The sequence below is a fragment of the Lipophrys pholis genome (genome assembly GCF_963383615.2).
Source record: "Lipophrys pholis genome assembly, chromosome: 3".
Classification (NCBI taxonomy): domain Eukaryota; kingdom Metazoa; phylum Chordata; class Actinopteri; order Blenniiformes; family Blenniidae; genus Lipophrys; species Lipophrys pholis.
This window is the reverse complement of record NC_137627.1, coordinates 11,062,226-11,076,801: the sequence shown is the minus strand read 5'-3', so window position 1 is coordinate 11,076,801 and position 14,576 is coordinate 11,062,226. Positions and strand designations below refer to the sequence as shown.

The 14,576-nt window shown below is 41.7% G+C and overlaps 3 protein-coding genes across 3 annotated transcripts; 1 reads left to right on the top strand and 2 right to left on the bottom strand.

Annotated features, from left to right (window-relative positions):
- Positions 1-3,737: 3,737 nt before the first annotated feature.
- On the bottom strand, positions 3,738-6,366 carry rps25 (ribosomal protein S25). The gene is made up of 5 exons (XM_080459963.1): positions 6,331-6,366; positions 5,692-5,781; positions 5,394-5,577; positions 3,898-3,996; positions 3,738-3,805 (listed from the first exon to the last, which is right to left on the bottom strand). The coding sequence occupies exons 1-4, from the start codon at positions 6,331-6,333 to the stop codon at positions 3,902-3,904; spliced, it is 372 nt and encodes a 123-aa protein (XP_080316089.1). The 5' UTR covers positions 6,334-6,366; the 3' UTR covers positions 3,738-3,805; positions 3,898-3,901.
- A 245-nt stretch (positions 6,367-6,611) lies between these two features.
- trappc4 (trafficking protein particle complex subunit 4) lies at positions 6,612-9,588 on the top strand. Its single transcript, XM_080458988.1, has 5 exons — positions 6,612-6,817; positions 7,565-7,739; positions 8,364-8,467; positions 9,159-9,285; positions 9,378-9,588. Exons 1-5 carry the CDS (start codon positions 6,643-6,645, stop codon positions 9,454-9,456), a joined length of 660 nt encoding a protein of 219 aa, XP_080315114.1. The 5' UTR covers positions 6,612-6,642; the 3' UTR covers positions 9,457-9,588.
- A 61-nt stretch (positions 9,589-9,649) lies between these two features.
- Positions 9,650-14,052, bottom strand: slc37a4a (solute carrier family 37 member 4a). The gene is made up of 9 exons (XM_080458987.1): positions 13,938-14,052; positions 13,171-13,835; positions 12,715-12,947; positions 11,677-11,923; positions 11,292-11,450; positions 11,102-11,187; positions 10,532-10,645; positions 10,317-10,455; positions 9,650-10,212 (listed from the first exon to the last, which is right to left on the bottom strand). Exons 2-9 carry the CDS (start codon positions 13,316-13,318, stop codon positions 10,046-10,048), a joined length of 1,293 nt encoding a protein of 430 aa, XP_080315113.1. The 5' UTR covers positions 13,319-13,835; positions 13,938-14,052; the 3' UTR covers positions 9,650-10,045.
- Between the last annotated feature and the right edge of the window lie 524 nt (positions 14,053-14,576).

Genomic DNA, 14,576 nt, shown 5'->3' with positions numbered 1-14,576 from the left:
AAAAAAAAAAAAAAAAAAAAAAAAGTGCCTCACGAGGACAGTATGTAATATTTTTTTTCATTCAAAGCATTCAAAACCTAATATAATAAAAAGAAATGGATGTGAGAAATACATGTCATTATCACCTACAATCCCTTTCACCCCCCCCCCCCCCCCCCCCTTATGAATTAACACCTAAACTCACTAAGACCACCTGATGTGTGATTTTTGTTTTTATTAGCCAGCAGCACCGTGTTATGTGCAACATGTACCTCATTACTGTCTGTTTGTGCTCCTGCCTTCTCACCTGTGTTGGTACCTCTGACATTGGCATAGAGCCACAACGGAGATGAAACAAATCATTCTGCCTCTCAGTGGGACACCTTAAAGTCAAAACAGCCGCTAAGTTGACTCTTGTCGCAGAGAGATTTTCTCATGTTTTGAACGTCGCACATCCAACCTAGTAATTTTGAATTATACCGGAAGACAAGTGTAGTGAGCCCCTCTAACAACAAGTCAGGAAGAGAAGCAATAACAGAGCTGTAGTTGACACAAGCTTGAAATCCCAATTATTTACCATCTCTCACACGGATCAGAATTCTCCACACAAGGAAGTAACGTCAATATTTACATCAGCTCAACGGAAAACCAGTGTGTGCTGCACGTTGTGTGCAAATATTCCGCCACAATTCCAGTGAGGTCATTTAAAATGTCTCATTAACTGATACATTAAAAAATATACAGAAATCAGCCTGAAATTTAAACTAATTAATGGTTGAAGCTCTGAGGAATAACAAACTGTCACCACAAGTTAAAGTAATAGAAGAAATAAGTCAGTCACTTCTTCACAGCTGCTTCTGCCAGCACAAAGTGGCATTAGCAATGTGAACTAACTAATGCTTGTTGCTTTTCATATGTAAACATGCTTACAGCAGAATTCTACAAACTTCAGGAGGCGCTTTTCTACGTTTGGTCGTGATGCTCCACAGCCGCCAGCGTGACAAACACGCCTGCTAGTTTGACCTGTTATTCCAACACATACAGCTGGAACAAACTGCTTCTGAGTTAGACAAGGTCTATGTTGCTGAATGATTTGTTTAAAATAGACACACGATAAGAAAAAGCGAAATACTTTTGACAAAAGTGCCATTTTGGTCAATTTTGGAACTAATTTTAAAAAAGTAAGTAAGGTCAATAAAACCTAATTATTCTTCAATTAAACCTGTATTTGAATAGGTGCCCCACAAAGGGTTAATACCAGTAAAAATGCTATTTTTAAAATAAAACATATACATTTTATGTTACATGCTTTTCATCTACATCTGACCTAATTATTGGAACAGAATCCTTTTTTTTTTTAAAGATTTCAGTTCTTTTTAATGTCATATTTTAGATGAAAAAACACACAAATCGTTTTCAATACACTCCATGAAAACTCATTGTTATTGTGAACTATTACAGACTTTTATGGATTAATACTTTTTGTGAACTCGTGTTTTTCCTTCGCATTTCCTATAAGGTTAAAATTATGTGATATAGTTTCATTTGAATGGAAAAATTGAAGTTTGAATGAGTTTAAATGTTTTTGCAATTAAACGAGTGCAACACAAAAAGAACACTTTTTAAAAATAACTTGCCTGATGAGACAGTTGCAACTTTATTGTGTGTTTCAAATAGATCAGAATTAAGGCAGAGGACAATAGAAACACAAAGGAACCGTGAAAGGAGGAAATCTGCACCTAATGCTCCTACGAGTTCCAGTTTTATCCTAAACAGCCACTACAATGAGAAGTCAGAGTGGGGATTGTGTTTGTGCTCTCCCGGGCTGATGGATGGTGCGTCTGTCGCCGCTGTGAAACCTGCAGTTTGTTTTGCTGGAGCTGCTTGAGGTGCTGCTGCGCTGTGACAAAGCGACGGCCTGACAGCATCCATCACGCCGCCGCCGCGCATCATCCTGCCCTGAGCATACATTTGGCAGCAAAGATAGCTCCTTCATTTAGTAGCGTTCTTATCAATATCTCATAACCTCTGGATGCCCGCGGCTTTCGGCAGACAAACGGAAAGCATAAATGATGAATCTCCCCAAACCCAGTTGGAAATCTTATACCAGAAACTGGATCAGTGGAGTCAGAGTCCCATTAAATCTACTGGATGACGACACTGAACAACACTGTGCATGTGAAGGTTTCTATTACTGGCAGTAAGTGGAGGCATCACACTGCAGGAGCTGTGCAGGTATTCCTGCTTTTATACTGGTACAATATTCATGTTCACTTGTATGACACACTTAAAGGAATTCTATCTGCTGAATGAGTTAAGACTTCCTTTTCACACCATCGCACCAGGTAGATTAAGCCGAAGCTGTTAAAAGGTTTATTACCGAGATGAATCTGGATCAGCGTGACTCATGCGGCCACATTAACGGCCACCTTTAAACTTCTGGTCTTTATTGAAGCAGTAATCTCTGCCCTTTATTAATATCTGCCCACACTTGGAAGACTTGATTTCTTACTTACTAACTTTCTCAGTGTGGTTTATGTCTTTGATTCTTGTCAGTTTGTGGAATATTAGAAAAAATAACACAAATGACTATTTAGAATTAAAGTGAATCAGTGAATCACCCACAGAGCAGGCGCAGCTCCGGAAGCTGAAAGAAACAATATTCTGTTATTTGAGCTATAAACAGGTATATTCTGACAGGTACTAATGTATATCAGTTTTACCTTGTGTAGCTAATTTGGTTCTGCCTTCACACTTTACACTGTTACTCACATTTATTCACACCAAGAGACAGTGGCCATGGAAGTTATGCGAGCAGTGTAAGGTCCAGTGTCTTCTCCAGGGACTCGACGAATGGACAAGGTGAGACGAGGACTGGGCCTCCATTAAGATCCGAAGACGACAAACTTCAACACTTGTCTGAACTCTGCATACTCTAGAGTTGTTATTTATAAAGTATGTTCAACTCAAGACTGACATGATACTGGGTTACAGTTCGGACATTTTATTGCCAAAAAGTTTGTCAATTGTTTTAATCGAAGATTGCTTTACAATCGATCACCTCTTCATGAGGTAGAACTAAACTAACTCAGTAACAAACAGCTGATCAGTAAATCACATGGCAGAAGCTCTGTATTTTGGCACGATGCAAGATTGATGGCAAAAAACTATGTTTTCTTTGCATATTTCTTTTTTAACGGACTATTGAAGCATGTTAGAACGTCGGCTGCAGGATTCAGTCTTTTTAAACTTGACTTCCAGGGAAGCCCGTCACAAACTTTTTATGTGTCGATCTGGTTCATGTGTTCAAATGGTAAATAAATATATATATATATATAAAGACGTGGAGAATAGAAGCTGCTGCTTTTCAAACCAAATGTGTGAACAAGGAAGAAAGAGGATTTAAGGGACTTTGAACATGTTCTGGTTGAGAATAAAGAGGCGGTAATATTACTAGAAGAGTGACCAGTGACTCTAAAGTTTAACTTTAAAAACGACTCATCTTCTGGAGATGTAAACCAGTTCAGATGATCCTGCCTCTTCAAGCAACACAGACCTGATCATGTTATCACGTTCAGGAATCGTCACTAAAAGCTGGATGTTACAGGCCGTTACCCCTGCTGTTGAATACGTTTGAAACGATTACCCAACTTATATGACATGATGGATAAGCAGCTCTACGTTACACCACCGGGAAGATTTTACACTTGCATGTTTAACAAGTTTGATACATAAGAAAGACAAAAAGCTGAGGTTGTGTTTTTTTTTACTTTTTTTATTCACCTTTCATTACAAACAGCTCATCACAGGACACCAACTGAAGAACCTGCGAGAGAAAACAAAAGTGAATGTTAATGGCTGCAGCTTAGAAAATAAAAGCACAATGAACAGAGAGGCCGTTTCTTTCTTTTGAAGCACCTGATTATGCTTTCTCTGCCGCAGCCTCCTCGTCTCCACCCTTGGTGTTACGTGTGTAGATGAGCTGAGCTCTGTGTTTGGACACCAGTTTGATCATGCCTGAAAAACAAGACGCAGAACACATGCAGTCAAGCACCACCTCTGTTCCAGGTAAACATTTAAAACTTCAGTTGATACAGGAATTAAGACCAAAACATCAAGAGAAGAAATTAATCTAAACAAAATAGTTGTGAACCGCACAGTCCAGTGAGAACAAAGTCATGCTGTGATTAATTTAATTCCTCAGACGATGATTAAATGTTTGAAAATCTAAACGTGAGAGGCTGTTTTAGTTAAAGATTAAATGAAATCTTTAACTCAAGATAATGAGTCAGTGCTGCAGGTATCCAACACTTTAAACTCGGACATGTGACAGTTTGATATTGACAAACAGTCACTACTGTAGTGAAGTCTTCGCTTTTATGAGGCCAAATGATCTCATTGAAAACGACAAGCAGACTCGCTGCCTAACAACCGGGAACATCAGTGTCACTGTGAAACAAATGAACAGATAAGGAGCGACTCCGGCCTGGATGCATTCACAATGAGAGCCTATAAACATCACAGCCAGTCTGCTGATGACTCGGGGAAATGCTCATTGAATGAGCTTAATGTTGCACTTTATTCTCTTAGTTGACAAGTAGCATTGTTATAAATGCTCCAATCAGCTCCATCCAAAAGAAATGTGGTGAGTTGAACCTTCCAGGAGTTGAAACATTTTGCCAAGACCTCATTCAGAGTAACTGACCTCCAGTCAGTAGTTTGGCTTATTTGAGGAAATAGAGGTGAAGGTACCTTCAGTTAGGCAGAGGATTTGCAGGGTCACATACAGAACGTTATCCAAAGGGCAGAAAGAGGCGAAATTTAATCTTCTGCACTCACTTGCTATTTGGTTTTCTGCAATGAAGTTATTTTTTATGTTGAGAAGCTAACTTGTTCAAGCTACCCTCACCGTTAAATATTTATCAAGCACATGTTTCATGATCAAGCTATATTTTATTATTTCCTTAGAAATGTTAGCAAGCCAATCTAAAATCCACAGCTGGCAGACGTTTGAACACATTATTCGTAGACAGGGAACCATAGCCCGTTTTAAGAAGCAGCACAAAATGTTTTATGACCTTGATTAGAATACATGTGTCCGAGCACTTTAATTTAACCTCTTATAAATCTTAGTTTGTACGACTTTTAAAAATGTACATTTTTCTCCTTTGTTTAGCTCGTCTAGGTTCCTTCAATGTCAAAGGAGTTTGTCATTACAACCTATTTAAGTGTGAATGAAATTTTCCTGCTCAGAAAATCAACTCTTCATCCAGATAAACCACACTTCTGTCTGATATTAAACCACATTACCCGTCTCTCCACGAGACATTTGTTGAAGCAAAGTTGTAGCCCTTCCTTCCACGGACACACCACAAGCACACTGTGGGGCTCGAAGCTGAAATGCTGATGATCACCTTTAGCGAGCAGTTCCTGGAGAGCGTTCCTGGCCAGGGAGCCACGGATCTTCAGCCTCTCAGATACGACGGCGGGTGTGATGAGCTTGTAGTTGGGAACCTCTTTGTACAGCTTTTCGTAGGTGGCCTTGTCGAAGAGGACCAGGTTGTTGAGCTTGTCCCTCACTTTTCCCTTGGACCACTTCTGCTCAGAATCACACAAGCATTGTCAGGAAACCTCAACGGTGCAGTTTTCTTTTCAAGTTCCATACATTTGCCACGTTGCTAATGGCAAGTTTATCAACCATGCAGTGTATACCTTCTTCTTGGCCTTGCCTCCAGACTTGTTGACTGGATCTTTGTCCTTCTTGGACTTTCCAGCGTCCTTCTTCTTGTCCGGTTTGGGAGGCTGGAAACAGAAGGAAGGGCATTTAAAGTTTGCAGGGGCCAAGTTCAAGTGTCACAACCTGATCGTACAGGGAGTATTAGACTGAGATAAAGACGCTTGTTTGCAGTACAGTCAAGGTGAAAACGTGCAGCTGAAGAGCATCCGGCAGGTTTAGAGGAGCTCGTCAGTCCCGACATAAAACGGCCTTGTCCTACCAGCTCGTCACACAACCAAAAACACGGATCCGTACAAAACCAAGTGGGGTTGTTCAGTTGAGAATCATGATCGATTACATGTTTCCTAATGTATTATTGTTGTGGACGTCTTGTTTATAGACGGTACTCGGATCATGAACGGTGAACTCGGGAAAGCTGAAAGCGTGGTGGGATTAGCAACTCGGCTAACGGACTGAAACTCCCCATTATGTGCTTTATCCGCAGGTCATGTTCACGGCGTAAGAAAAAACAACCTCAGCACGACAAATTCCAACTTGCAACAGCGCCGGTCAGGTTGAAACTACGGCGGAAATTTTAGATTTTGTTGAATTAAGGGTGCAGTAGCTCTCCTCACCATGTTTCCTCGTCAAGATGTCGGAGCGAAAGGAAGTTGGCCCGTGCAGAAGCCCCTTAGACAACCCGTACATGCGGAAGTCAGGGGAAGTATGGGAGTTTGAGTTTTTCAATGTTTTGTAGTTCTTACACTTAAATGCCAGAAAAAATAGAAAACGATCACCTTAATCACAAATCTATTACGCCACCATGCATTTATATTATTCTAACATCTACAACAACATTAAGTGTTTTTTTGTTTTTTGCCTTAATAAATATGTGACGGCTCGGTCACGTGACTGCGCGCTGTCAAACTGGACAGGACGCCGCAAACATGGTGATCTTCAGTGTGTACGTGGTGAATAAAGCCGGAGGTTTAATTTACCAATATGACAACTATGTGCCGAGAGCAGAGGCGGAGAAGACCTTCAGCTATCCTTTGGACTTGGTGCTGAAGCACCACGATGAAAAGGTGGTCGTGTCGTTCGGACAGAGGGATGGAATCAAAGGTAAACAGTGAGCTTGTTCCATTAGCATCGTGCTACGATCCCCAACATCGAGTAGTCTAAATAACCCTGCGTGTTTAAGATATCTGGAGAGTTTTAGGTAGTGTATCACAAATAGATCACATTTTTTGATCCTGTTCGATATATTGGGGAGACAAAACGTCTAAAAAAGAAGTGCTAAGCCCACTGAGTTCCTCATTGTTTTCATGATGTGGTCGAATAGCAAATGAAAGAGATTTGCTCACCAGTTCTGAGACAAAAATGTGTTCAAACTCCATACGTTTAAAGCTTTTTCTATTAAATGTGGCGTCATTGTCAGCGAATAGGAAAAAAACCCACATTTACTTTATTCACAAACTTTAGGTCATATTGAACATTTTTCTCATTTGCAGTACGTCTTCATCTCTAAACACTTTCAGCCTTTTGAAATCTCAATGCAGAAGATGAATATTTTCCAAATAAAACTCTATATGTGTTTAGTGAAATGAATCCTGTTTTTAAAAAGGGTGCATGTCACTTAGTTCTCCACCTTAATTGGTGCAAATTAACACACAAGAAAAACATTACAAAATAAAATTACCTTCAAAGTGAAGTCTAGCTTTACACTTCCTGTTTAAATGATTTTCAGGATTAGATTTTTATTTCTCTGTTATATATTACAATAAAGGGTTTACAACCTTACACAATGACAAGAGTCTGATCTGACCTGCCCTCTTTGTGTCTCTAACCCTTGGTGTTTTTCTTTCCCAGTGGGCCACGCGTTGTTGTCCATCAACGGAGCGGATGTGCTCGGAAAGAGCACGGCAGACGGGAAGGACATCCTGGAATACCTGAAAGACGCCGCCAACTATCCAGTGTCTATCCGCTTCGGTCGGGCTCGTCTCAGCTCCAACGAGAAGCTGATGCTGGCCTCCATGTTCCACTCGTGAGTCGCACTCGAGTCTCATCCACGCACAGGGACATCATTCAACCGTGAGCTGAAAGAAATCTGGTTGTATTAAAGGTTTTGCACAAGAAAACTGCTTCCCACCCTCTGAAATGATTAAATAATAAGAAAATACAGTTGGTGTTAAACATTGGGTTCTTCATCAGCTCCTCAGAGATTCTGTGAATGAAACAGAAACGAATGCCACGGCCAAGATTATGATGGAATTAGTGTTTTTTGTGAAATTACTTGAATCTATTCCGTTAATAAACCAGATAACTGCAGTTTGATATAACCTGAACATACCAATAAGACCATTTTCTGACACTTCTTGGAGGAAGTGTCGGTATTCTACTCGTGTTGCATCATGAGCAGACGTTTCCATCCACTTCTGTTCAAAAAATTAAATTAGGGAACATTTTTTGTGCAGTCTTGAGAAAAAATATTTGCTGAAATCAAAAAGGGTAAAGCTTCTGCGGTGCGATGTTTCAAGTGACACAGCATGTGTAGGGACTTTTTGGTCTTTTGTGTTACACGGACACCAGTTATGACCGTTGGCAAGAGAGAGAAAATAACCCCCCCCCCCCCCCCCCTAAAAAAACCCCTCCTGATTTGTTTCCTCAGGTTGTTTGCGATTGGTTCCCAGTTGTCGCCTGAAGTTGGAAGCTCGGGTATCGAGATGCTTGAGACAGACGTCTTCAAACTGCACTGCTTCCAGACTCTCACAGGTCAGCGTCTCACGCCAGGAGTAGAACTTAATTCTCTTTGCTACTTGATCAAATAATGAAAACTCGGTTTCTGCAGCGATGGGAACGCTCCGATTATCCTTACGAGAGAGCTTTGTGAAAAAGAATGAGTTAAAAATACAAATTATACTTTTAAATGAAACAAATTTTAAAAAAGTACAGGAATTAAAATGTAGTCAAAAAAAATTACGTTCATGTTAACGTATATATCACATGATATTTTTGAATAATTTACAGTCTACTGCTCAGATCCTCTCCCTGCAGCTCTGACTCAGTTTCCTTCTTTAATGATTGAATCCAGTCACATCAGAGGAAATCTAAACTTTTCTGTTGGTGAAAACGTTTATTTTGGACATTAAGCAGCTGCAGTGGATCAACTTGTGACCATTTCTTCAAGTCCAGTGTTTCACTCAAAATGTATTGTGGTGAAAGTGATTTTTGTAAATGTTTTTTTTTTATGAGTGGAGACGCTGAATTATCCGTTTTATAAAAGAACTTTCCTTCTCATATTTATGTATAATCTATGTTTAGCTGCAGGCAGTACGTGACTCAAACATTTGAATTACATTTTAATCAAAGTAAAGCAAATGAACCGAGAAGACTCCCCCTTTCCTAGAAATCCCGTTGACTTCAACAGCTTCTTGTAACTCACTGCTGTTCTTTCTTTTCTCAGGGATAAAGTTTATTGTGATGGCGGACCCTCGACAGTCTGGTATTGATGCGCTCCTGAGGAAGATTTACGAGATCTACTCCGATTTCGCCCTGAAGAATCCGTTCTATTCCCTAGAAATGCCCATCAGGTAAAGGAAGAGGATCCTGATCGTGTCATACCGGACTTCAGAATATCTGCCGGTGCAACACGTTGAGCTTTGGATCTTCTTTTGTCCGTCAGGTGTGAGCTGTTCGATCAGAATCTGAAGAGTGCGCTGGAGGTCGCGGAAAAAGCCGGAAACTTCGGCGTCGGATCGTAAACCACAGGAGAACGACTGTTCATGGGCGTACAAAGCCTCGAAGGAAACGTGTGTTTTTTTTGTTTTGCTTCTTTATCCCACTTACCGATCATATTGTAAATACATTGTAAATAAATGACAGAATATCCTCCACACCATGTGATGCTGCGTCTGTCCAGCGCCGAGGAAACAAACCGTGAAAGTGACTACAAAACATAACAAAGGGTCCTTTATTTCAGGCTTTGCGGACGCTGTGCTCACTCCAACAATACTGCATCTCTTGTAATTGAATTCGTTGGTTCTTTTTACAGATATGACTGAACTTTCAAAGCAGTTTAGTGCTTTTGTCAGTGAAGCATCAGGAGGCTTTCAGCTCATTATATAAGATACTCAGTTATTTGAATTCACATGTTGAGTCAGTGACTCAAAGATACAACTTGTACATTAGGTTTATTTCAAACCAAAGACATTGAGTTTCATGTCTTGTAATACTGCGGTGTATATATATATATATATATATATATATATTTGTTTTTTTAAGTAAGAAACGATGTGAAGAGCATGAAGGCTCACAGTATTTATCTCCGATGCACCGAGGCTGGAGGTGCATTTAGTCTTCCTTCTTGTGCACGCGGCCCGTCTTGGTCCGGATGTTGCGCAGCAGGAAGAACCCGACGGTGCTGATGAGGCAGACGACCTCCGCCACCCAGAAGGCCGTTTCCCAGCTGTGGTGTTTGGCGACGGTGCTGAAGGGCAGTCCAGAAAGGAAGCCACCAACTAAGGGCAAAACAAATGAGTCGCGACAGGTGAATAAGTGTCACACAAAGAAAGCCCAGATCAGTATCGGTAAGAGACGGGACAGCGGAAGAAAGAAGACTTACTGTTGGCCATAAGTCCGGCGATGGCATGCGACGTCCCACAGTAGTTGGACGGGGCGCTCTCATTGGCTATAACTCCAAACAATGCTATTGGTCCATAAGAACAGAAGCCAAAAACGGCACCCAGGCTGAGAATCCAAACCTAAAAGTGCGAGATGAAATCAGAAGGAAGACTGGCCTGCTTTTAAGGATCAGCACATCGAAGAAGTCTGCTTCACCTTGGGGCTGTCGGGAGTGACTGTGACTCTGAAGAGGTACATGGATACAAACATGCCCGCCATCATGCAGATCAGGATGAAGTGGCGAGGGTTGCCGTAGACTCTCAGTCCTTGCTGTAAAAACACACGGAGGCGAGGGGATCGTGTCACGAACAAAATCACATAAAACAAGATCGTTGCGAACGTGTTTATTCAGTTTTTACTGCTAATGTGTAATTTTAAAAAGGTAATGACACATTTATGAGAAGCACAGCGCTTTTCTCAACACAACTTTTGGAGATGAACGGACTTCAGATTCTAAAGAAATTTTACATTGCTCATCATTTCTTCAATTAATGTGGCTCTTTTCAGAAAGTACACTCACTTCTCTGCTCTAGAACAAAGGAAAATGTTTGGAGTCGTCGGTATTTGGTTATGTCGTATTACTCGTACACTCGATGGCATGTTAAAAGATCAGTACATTCCTCAGTCAATCCCCCACAGACACATTTCACAGGTAGTTGTGGGGCATAGAGCTGATTGTGAAGACACATAGACAACTCAAGAAGAACAAACGAAAAGCAAACTCACCCTGGCCACAGCCTTGTCAGAGAAATACCCTGCAGCCAGACTGCCCAGCAAGCCTCCCACCTCCAGCGCGCTCATGTATGAGCTACCTACGGACAGGAATACAGTCACTGACAGGAAGTGGTGGTTCTGAGCTCTGGGCAGATGTTCTCTTGCAGACTACGGTGCGGTCTGCCGTCGCCCTCATCCATACCCATGAGCGTGGACTGGCCCTTGTCCTGAATGAGAAACAGCTGGCCCCAGTCTGTGCAGGCCGTCTTCACCCCGAACACAACGAGGTAGGAGAGGGAGAACAGCCAGAGGTAGGGCGACAGCAGGAACTCTGACAGGGTGCTTTCATCGCTGGAGGATCCTGACGGGAAGAAGAAAAACAGAAATCTGTAATGGCTGCGATCTCACTGCACGAGAAACACAACAACCACATCAGAAACATGCGAGGGACACACTGAGTGCAGAGTCCACCGACTCGTCGACCTTTAGTCGCCCAGGCAATGCACAGCGATGTGTTATCTGCAGTCAATCCAGTCAAAAACAAAAAACAAATACAGGTTAAAACGTATTTCTGATCATCAACTCGCCTCCTTTGCTCTTCTTGGCTGCCGCCGCCTCTATGTTGGGCAGCCCCACGTCTTTAGGCTCGTTCTTGATCACCAGCAAGCACAGGAACGAGACGACCAAGCAGAGGAGCCCGGAGGCGGAGAGTATGGTCCTCCAGCTGTAGCTCTGGGACAGCACGGTGGCGATGATGGGACCTAAACTGCCCGCCAGGTTCATGCTGCAGGAGAGGATGGCCCACCACGTCCCGAAGTTAGACGGCTCGAACCACTGAAGGGCAGGAAAAGAGAGGAAACGGAATCAAAGTTACCGTCGTTACAACTGAAAGTTAAAATTGATCAATAGTCATCCTACTTTTGTTCATTTGTAAAGTTTTCTTGTCCTCAAATTGATTGTCCTCTGAAATACCTTTGCGATCCCAACATGGTAGCAACATATATAGGCAACGAACAATGTGGACTAAATGTGCACAACAATAATTTGAAGCTATAAATTGCACGTTTAAGCAAGCAATAAATATAAGCACAGCTGAAACTTTTATTTATGCTGTAAGGTTTTACAGAAAGGTTTTTTAAATTTATCTTCGCCAAGTAACATATTGTATTAGTCACACTATAGTTATTTTAGGGCCACCAACTGACCTGAAATGCATGTTTTTGAGTTGGGAAGTGCATGTTCTACCTGTGCATGTACAGGTAGAACATGCAAACGCCACATAGATCCAGGTACATTCTCGCTAAACTCTACTCTGTGTGGCCAACATTAACATTCATATGTATTTTATCAAGTAATTATTTTATAAACTACTACTGTTATAAATATTTGAATTTATAAAAATACAGTTTTTCCTCATTAATTGCTATAAATGAGTGAAAGATAAACAACTGTTAATTTCCTGTATTCATAGAATTTTTTTTTACTATTTTTCTACATTTAAATCCCACCTTGTTTATATTCTATTTCCATATAAAAAGAAGCATCGATTAGTGAGAAAAAGACGAAATAAGGACCTTGAGCTGAGCACTGTTATGTGAAAGCTTCCGTTATGTGCTTGGTTGTACCTTGCGCAGGATCCTGGCGCAGGGCGGCCAGCCCAGGCCCTGGCCCATACCGTTCAGAAACCACAGGGCAGAGAAGACGGCCACCGTGGAGGACCAGGAGAAGACCACGTTGATGCCCCCCACCACGAACAGCCCAATGGAGAAGAGCCAGCGGGCGCTGATCTGGTCCGAGAGCACGCCGCTGATGAACTTACTGATAGCGTAGGCCAGCGACTGGCTGCTGGTGATCATGCCTGGGCAGGACATGAATCACAGTTAGACCACACATAACTCTTTGTGAAGCTGCACACGATCAAACCCGAGACACACTTTTCTAAGTGAAACGTGTGAATACGTCAATGCACGTGCACGTTTAACTTCAAATGTTGTTTTGTATAAAGTCACTTTTGTCATAGGATAGACACAACAACAACAACAACAACAACAATCAATGAGTCAAAGACAAGCGTCACATACCCAGGTCATCTTTATCTAGCGTGATTTCTTGCATGACCGAAGGCATGACAAAGGAGAAGGTCTTTCTGTTAAAGTAGTACAGCGTGTAGCCCACAAACATGGCCAGAAATATTGTGCCTCTGTAGTATCCATAACTGGCTGTAGCCATTGTTTTTTGTTTTGTTTTTTTGCAGATTCAGCCCCACAGCAACGAAGAAGAACAGTGGCCGGTCCGGAGAAGGGAGAGAACTCCTGTCGTCTGCCTGTGACAGTGAACTTTGCTTCAGGAGTCACTGAACAGAAGCAGCTGCTCACAAGTGAAGATGTGTTTGCAATCAGCACGGGGAGGTTAATGGTCAACTCCTCCACCCTGAGGTCCACTGAATCCAGGCACACACTGCGTGCAGAGGCATTGCAGGAATGGAAATAGTCCACTTTAGGACTTCAAGAGGGAAAGTGACTGGTTGTGTCCGTTGGGCAATGCTTTTACTTTAATAAAATGACCTTGTTGCATGTTTCCTCTGCAGCATGCGAGGACGTGGTGGAGGGAGACCTCACAGAGATGAGTTTAATCATTTACTGGGGAGTCCAACAGTTGCAGTGCGTGAACCACTGGAGGGGGGGAGGAGGCTGGTGTGGGGAGGGGGAATGTGGTGGGACAGCAGTGATCCACATCAGGAACAGACCTGGCAGAGGCACAAACACAGCAGATGTCTGCAAGCGAAACTGACAAAAGTGTTTCAAATTCAAGCGTGTCATTTTAAGTTCAGGTGAAGCTGACATCTTACTTTTTCAGACGTCCAAACTTTCAATTTGTCCAGCTCCTCTTCTTGTCGTTTCAGCATACTTGGGCTCAGTTCCTGAATCGGGGAGGACTCATTGAAGCAACTTCTATTTGAGACTGGGAAAGTTTCCGCATCATGTGGGTGAAGTGGCACCGCCCATTATGGAGCTTCTGTAATAAACTGTGCAGCAGGAGGGAGACATGAGCTCTCAGGGAAAATTATTTCTTTTTAAACAAAATTATAATCCCCGTGAGAGAATTCTCCCATTGATAAACATCTTGCCAGAAAACGTGAAAATATACAATGAAAAAAAAAAGAAGAGTTTCTTAGATTTAAATTCACAAAAGAGCTGCTTTTATGCACAAATCACTGGACAGATATTCAGTTTAAAATCTTAAAATAATATATTTTGCGTGTGGGGGATTAAGTTCATGTATTTAGTCCATAAACATGCGTTGCATTTTTAAAAATAGATTTGGACTGATTTTAGATAATGTGGGCTGTGAAGAAAATTAAATAAAAAAATTCATGAATACTCCGTTTAGGATTTGGATTTCAGTGAAATGTCAACTTGTAGTTAATATTTGTGCAAGATGAGGAGAAAAAACCGGCCGCCATTAACATCTTTTCAGACTTAAAAAC